The sequence below is a fragment of the Andrena cerasifolii genome, chromosome 11 (assembly GCF_050908995.1).
Source record: "Andrena cerasifolii isolate SP2316 chromosome 11, iyAndCera1_principal, whole genome shotgun sequence".
In the NCBI taxonomy this organism is placed as follows: domain Eukaryota; kingdom Metazoa; phylum Arthropoda; class Insecta; order Hymenoptera; family Andrenidae; genus Andrena; species Andrena cerasifolii.
In genome coordinates, this window is record NC_135128.1 from 4,214,955 (window position 1) to 4,222,518 (window position 7,564).

General features: G+C 38.6%; 1 protein-coding gene across 4 annotated transcripts in view; it reads left to right on the forward strand.

Moving 5' to 3' along the window:
- Nucleotides 1-6,452, forward strand: part of LOC143374564 (uncharacterized) — a 96,901-nt gene extending 90,449 nt beyond the window's left edge. For 3 of the 4 annotated variants that reach the window (XM_076822801.1, XM_076822802.1, XM_076822803.1), the window contains exon 5: nucleotides 5,134-6,452. In XM_076822801.1, coding sequence (XP_076678916.1) covers nucleotides 5,134-5,991 — 858 coding nt within the window. In that variant the 3' untranslated portion in view covers nucleotides 5,992-6,452. The remainder of the gene's footprint in view (nucleotides 1-5,133) is intronic. The other variant, XM_076822805.1, reaches the window with a different exon arrangement.
- Nucleotides 6,453-7,564: the final 1,112 nt, after the last annotated feature.

Here is a 7,564-nt window from a genome sequence, read left to right on the forward strand (position 1 = left end):
AGGCACTGTCTGCGTATGAAATGAGTCGTCCATTAATTGAAATTTAAATTTTTATATTTATTATTGTACTTTCATGAGAGTGCCATCCATAGGTAAGCCAGTTTTCCCTGATGAAAATAAATCCAAAAATAACCTTATAATTTTTATTATAGGTACATAATGCGATTGATTTATAGAATTCAGAGGTGCTTCGAATATTTTACAAGAAACGAAGAATTTAATGTTTTTTTAAATTATTTCACTAACAACGAAGTGACTTAAATATCATCTTAAATCAGATAATGTCTGTGGAAGTTTAGTTCTTCGCTTTTAATCGGTAGTGATTATAATGTCCGAAGAAGTCACTAAATTCAGTAAAAAAATTATATTTCAAAGCAAACATTCAAGCTGTTGATCAATACATACATACATAGGTACATTCTATGTTTTCGAAACATTTTTTCGATGTAAATACAAGTTGACTCTTTTTGAGTCAATAAAATCTACGACAGTGATGAGTGCATAATTTGTGAAAATAAATCTGCAGCGCCCAACTTTGTTTTTTACATTAGCTGCATTTTACTCGCTGAAAAAGCATGTAACTCATTAATTAACTAAAAAGGGAAGATCCCCAACCCGAAAATTTAAAAAATTAAGAAAGTTTGGGGATATATAGAGGGTGGGTAACAGGTATGTATTACGCAATTTTTTTTGCTATTCAAATTAACTAAGGGGGTGAAATTGATCCCTGAAAATCGGACTATTTTCTGATTTTGTGTTACAACTCACGAACTTACAGAGATAGAAAAAAGTTTTCAGACGAAAGTTACTTCTTTTAATTAGGACTATCATTTGGAAACTTGTAGTTTTTTTCAGTTCGCGAGTTATGACACAAAATTGAAAAATAGCTGAATTTTCAGGGATCAATTATAGTGAAATTGGGCAGCAAAAAAAAAATTGCGTCATACATACCAATACATCCTCGACATATTCCCAAAATTTCATCACTTTAAAATTTATGGGTTGGAGATCTTCCCTTGTAAGTTTTGATCGTCTTTTTAATTTGATTGTCAAGAATAAAAGAATATATAAAAGGATGTAAGGAGCAAGTATACTTAAAAGATTATTACTGCATTCAATATAACAACTGGACTCTGTATCCAGTTTCAATCCCCAGTCAGTACCTACCTAACAAATTTCCAAAATCGATTTTCCCGACAACGAAGCCTCGTATAAAAGAACTTTATTTTATATTTTCGATTTATGTTTGCACAAAGAGTCGCCATATATTTATCAGCATCGCAATCACACCTTGTATTATACAGGGTGTCCCACTAAGGAGTGGACAGCGCGATATCTCTTAAAGTATTGTCGATAAAAATATAAAAAAAATAGGGAATTGCATGGTTCGAGGGGGCCCATTTATTAGCGCGAACGAATTTTGTTTCCGATTATTATTTTAAAAGATACGATGGTCAAGTTCGGTTTTTCAAATGGAACTATTTTTTTTGAAGACCTGAGTTGATAGTGCGTTCCAAGACAAATTCAATAAGCTTTAATGTATACACTTTATTTCCACTGGTTTTTAAGATATTGCGCTTGCAAATTTACTGATTTTCACTGCAAGAAACCCCTCTGGAATGGCAAAAACCGGGGGCGGTCTTACTGGCGCTACGGGTGGCATTGCCTGTTGTAACTGATACCTACCTGCCAAAGGTCTACAACAGGGTTCGCAGGCCCAAAAGCTGGACAATTCTTTTCCTTCAGAAATGCTACTTAGGTAGGTACATCTGCGGTATCGAGAAGCGCATCGTTACTTTTATTTCGCACTTGCTTCTACGCTCGGATGGCCGGTTCTTTTGTGAGGGATGCAAATCCGATTGGTTCTGATACAATCTGCTCCCTATGGTTGAAATTTAGGCTAGCAACTTTCACTCCTCCTAACCTAACCAATCCAACTTGCATCCCTCCGAAAAGAACCGGCCATCCGAGCGTAGAAGCAAGTGCGAAATAAAAGTAACGATGCGCTTCTCGATACCGCAGATGTACCTACCTAAGTAGCATTTCTGAAGGAAAAGAATTGTCCAGCTTTTGGGCCTGCGAACCCTGTTGTAGACCTTTGGCAGGTAGGTATCAGTTACAACAGGCAATGCCACCCGTAGCGCCAGTAAGACCGCCCCCGGTTTTTGCCATTCCAGAGGGGTTTCTTGCAGTGAAAATCAGTAAATTTGCAAGCGCAATATCTTAAAAACCAGTGGAAATAAAGTGTATACATTAAAGCTTATTGAATTTGTCTTGGAACGCACTATCAACTCAGGTCTTCAAAAAAAATAGTTCCATTTGAAAAACCGAACTTGACCATCGTATCTTTTAAAATAATAATCGAAAACAAAATTCGTTCGCGCTAATAAATGGGCCCCCTCGAACCATGCAATTCCCTATTTTTTTTATATTTTTATCGACAATACTTTAAGAGATATCGCGCTGTCCACTCCTTAGTGGGACACCCTGTATACAAATGGGTCATTCCACGCGAAGTCGGACTCTTTTCGGAGTAACATTTCGGATTTTGGTGCAACTTCGATATGTTGTAGTCTTTGGGGATACATAAACATATCTCGACGGATTTTTCAAAATATCAAATATCGTGAATCTCACAGCTCTTTGAAATATAGTGTTAACTTTTTTCAAAAAATTGTAACTGTTGAACTAACAAACTAATCAAAATAAGCTTTTAGGTGCTTACATTGAAGACATAAGAATACCTAATAAAAATTATTTCACGAAAAAAAAAAATTTTTAACCATTTATTTTGCAATTGTTCTAAACAAATGCCATGTTTTAATAGCGGGACACTATTTACAAATTTGAAAAAAATGAGGGTATAGTCCTATTTGTCCCCTTTACTGACCCGGTTTCAGAAATACGGACACTTTAAAACTGGCCAAATGAAAATTAATTGAATGTGACGCTGCGTCGCCCAGCACCGGCTCAACTGGCTGAGCCGCGCTTTTTTTTAAAAAAAAACTTAACCCTATATTTCAAAGAGCTGTAAAATCCACAATTTTTGATATTTTGAAAAATCCATCGAGGTATGTTTATATATCCCTAAAGATTACAATATATCCAAGTTGCAGCAAAATCCGAAATGTTACTCCGAAAACTGAAAAATTGTCGAAACTGTACAGTCTGCAGAGGGCGCTGACAGCGTTTCGCTACGTCTAAGTTCGATTGGTTTGTTTCACCAGCGCGTGCGACAGCAGGAGCATCCTACCTCTCATTAAATGTAAATTATTGAAATCGAGTTTAGACAGGAGCGGTGGAGGACATTTCCGGATTACACGCCCTATTCATGTTCCCTGATGCTCGCATGGCACATTGCATGTATGGGCGTGCGATTCCAAGAGTTATGTAGCATACATCCTCATTTCAGCTGAATAGTACGAATGAAACCGCCGCTGATGCTCGAGATTTACAACTGTGCTTATTGGAGCAGAATAACCCTTCTCCCTCGTTTTTTTTCCTCATGTGAAATTTTTATGTTACAAGGTGAAACTTAAAGTAGCATGTCATCCTAGAAATAATCTGCTGCATCTTTTAAGCAATTTCGAAATCAGAGAAATGACGACTTAACCCCTCCTAATTTTGGTAAAAATACTCTTTAGAGGATCCACCTCCGACGACCTTGACCTTGACGTATACGGTCAAGGTCACCCCCCTGAGTGGCCTTCGGAAGGTTTTAGCCGTCGCTCGTTGTTTGTTAAAAAGTATTTTCACCCTAACGTACCTAAAGCATTTTTGCCCTAAATTCATGTTTCAAAGTCATCAACATCCCTGACATCGAGTGCAAAAGGGATCGAGTTGGCGTAAAATGGCCCGATAATTTTTCTTGCAAATGACGTTAAGGAACGTTGAAAAGAAAAACGTTAAAACTTGTTGAGTTGTAGAGACGTTACGAACTTTCCGAACAACCCAATACTATATAGGGTGGGACACCTGATATTATCTTGATTTACGTTAATATTATTATCTCTAGAGAAAAATGACTTAAAGTAAAGTTGCATGGCTTCAAGGGGGGCTTCAGGTGGATCGAACGAAAATTTTCTAGGTGGATACGCTTCGGAGATTTAAAGGTAACCTTGGATTAATTAAGGGGAACCCCACCCTGAAGTCACTAACAAAAGACAAAGTTAGGGATTTTTTTGTTCGTGTAAATAAAAATATAGGGCTTGGATTTTTTATATGATTTTAAAGCAACCTTTATTTTGCTAGAAAAATTTTTTTTTTATGAAAAATTGTACAAAATGGCGGCGGACCAAGTGTCTTCCTGGAGGACTGCAAAAAAACTGGCACACACTCCCGAGAATGACGGAATCATCTGAGAAGGCAATACAAAAAAGATATATAAACTGGAATATATTATCTTCCACCTAGCGTAGAATTTTTTTAATATTTCAATTATTCGATTTTTTACAATCATTTCAGTGCATTTTTTTTATGCAAAAAATTATAGTCAATTCTCCAAACTGCTGTAATTTCCAAAATAATTCGAATTTTGAGAAAATCCTACGCTAGATGGAAGATAATATATTCCAGTTTATATATCTTTTTTGTATTTCCTTCTCAGATGATTCCGTTATTCTCGGGAGTGTGGGGCAGTTTTTTGCAGTCCTCCAGGAAGACATTTGGTTCGCCGCCATTTTGTACAATTTTTAATAAAAAAAAAATTTTTTATAGCAAAATAAAGGTTACTCTAAATCTATATATATAAACCAATCCCTATATTTTTATTTATACTAATAAAAAATCCCCCACTTTGTCTTTTGCTAGTGATTTCAGGGTGGGATCCCCCTTTGGTGAGGATATGATATGCGGAGCTTATTGGTGATCGCCTAATGTAGGCGTGATCTTTGCTCTGCGGTTCAGTCCCCAAGGAGGGGGTAAAAAATCTCCCAGGACGAAATCTCTATACTTTCCGTCAACTCCAAACACTGTCCAGACACCCGAGTTGCAATGTTTGGGTCCTAGACTATCTGGCGCCTGCCAGAGTAAACCCTTGCTAATTCATGAGTCCCGTTCTCAGAGACGGAACACCAAGTCTTCTTTAACTGCAAATGAAATTCACCCCCAAATTATCTCTTCCCTTGTTCGCAGAATCGCCGCACGTATTCCAAATCCAATGTACTCTGCGGGGACGAATTGACCTGCACATCGGGTCAGACCCGGCCAAGGCAGAACAGCGTCTTCATAGGCTCCAGCGCGTCCTTGCTGCCGGGTGCCCAAGGAACACCGCGTCGCACGAAGAGCGCGTTCGACCTCCAGTCCTTGGTTCTCTTGGAGAGCAACGCGCAGGACGTCAGCGACTTGGAGAAGCTGAGAAACTTCAAGCCAGCCAACGAAACCACGAAGCTGCTACAGCGCGATCGAAGGACGAGTATTTGTCAAATCGAGAGGAACGAGCTGATCAAGCCCGCATTCCGAGACAGAGGGATGAGTGTCTGTACCTTCGACGCTTCCCAGAGATCATGGCCGAGGGACCGCGGAATGAGCGTCTGCCAATTCGACAGGACGGACGTTCTCGCCCGGCCATTAATGAGAGATCGCGGCGGGAGCATCTGCCACTTCGACAGGATGGACGTCTTAGCCAGGCCGCTGCAGCGCGACAGAATTGGTAGCGCCTATCATTTCGACAGGACGGACGTTCTGGCCAGGCCGAACTTTGTACTGGGGAAGTCCCTGCTGCGGGAGAGACGCGTCAGTGTGAACTTCTTGGAGAAAGACGAGGAAGCTGGAAGAGCTGTTGCCAAGGACAGGCGCTCAAGCATCAGCAACGTTGATAAAATCGAGAAGGAAAGAGTGCTGAAGGAGGAAATGGAGAATGACGCGGAGAAGCAAGGGACGTTTGTCGAATGCTCGATAGCGGAGCAGGGGAATGTGAATTGTCAGTATGACCAACCTTCTTGCAGCAAAGCTTCCGATGCTGGCTTTGGATATAGGGCCACTTGTGTGTAGCCTGGCGAAGCGAGGCTGAAAACAGGAAATCATTACTGGTGGACTTGGACGATTTTGTTTAAGTTATGAATGACAGATCGATGCTTTCTCGAATGTTTTACTTCTAGGGGGAGTTGGGGCACTTTGGTGCAAGAGGCACAATGAAACATTAATATTCTCTTGGTATCTAGAAACAGTCAGAAGTTCGAAAAATGATCACAAAACAGTATACTCTATGATCTTGAAAGATGATGTAAGATTATAAGGTGATACCCTATAGATATCAAGATAATATTAATGTTTTATTGTGCCCCCTACATCAAAGTGCACCAACTCCACCTACATGACAAATCGAATCTTTTTTAAATTTGCTTCCAAGCTCGTAATGATATTTTCCATTTTATTTGAAGAAAGAAACGTATGCCAATATTCAATCATTCTTTGTTTATGATTCATTTACATTGCATCTTGGTGATACTCCAGTTACATCGTTCCTAAACAGTAGACCAGTGCTGCACAGGGAGCCGTTTTCAGCGCCTAGCTGCGAGCAACCCGCCTGGCCCGTTGCTAAGGTTAGAATCGGTGAGGCGAACTGCAGTAGTGTGCGTGCATTTGGCATGACTTGAACCTAGCTATATACACTGCTGCAGTTCTCCTCACCGATTCTGACCTTAGCAACGGGACGGGCGGGTTGCTCGCAGCTAGGCGCTAAGAACGGCTCCCTGCGCACCCCTGCTGAGTAGACTGAAACGAGTTTAAATTACACCAACGTCGGAATAAGTGTGATTTGATTTTCTTTATGTCTTAAGGATATTGTTTTACAATTTGGTGTTCATAAGTGAATAAACTTTGCCTACCTTTCAGTTCATGGAAAAGAATATTTCATTGTTAAATCAGGTTGTTTTATTACATTTTTTTATTTATTAATCCACAATAGACCTACGAAATAGACTGATGTCGAGTTCGGAATAATTAATTATAACAAACTACCTCGAATAATATCGAGCAGATATTAATCAAATTTTCATTTACTACAATCATTACCTTTATACGAATTCTAATTTTGAATTTCACTTGAAGGCCTGTTAAGTGCACGTTGCAAAAAAATCAGAGCAATTTACAAATGTTAGTTCAACATCTCTTAATAAATAAAAAAACGTTGAGTATTTTTTTCTGTAAAATACTGCTTGAGCTTTTTTACGACGAAAGTTTTTCTTCGATTGCAATAAGCTGCACCCTTTTTGGACATGATCTTTAACGTTTTAATAATGTTATAAAATGCAAAACTTCCATAACACTCCATAAACATCTTAGGGTTCCATGGGCTACTTCAAAGATGAAAATAAGGTAATACATTATTTTGAATATGACAATTAATTATTGACTCTGCCACGTGTTTATGTTACCATAAATTCTTAGTCAAAATAAAATACACTCGGAATGAATTAATTATTGTTTCACACTGGGAAATGCGGATCAGTTATGTTTTTGCATGTGTGTTTATTTTAAATCTATATTTCTTTTTTATAAATGTAAAAATTCAACCAGATTATATTTTACACTTTTATACTTTTAATATATTTCTGCCGAATAT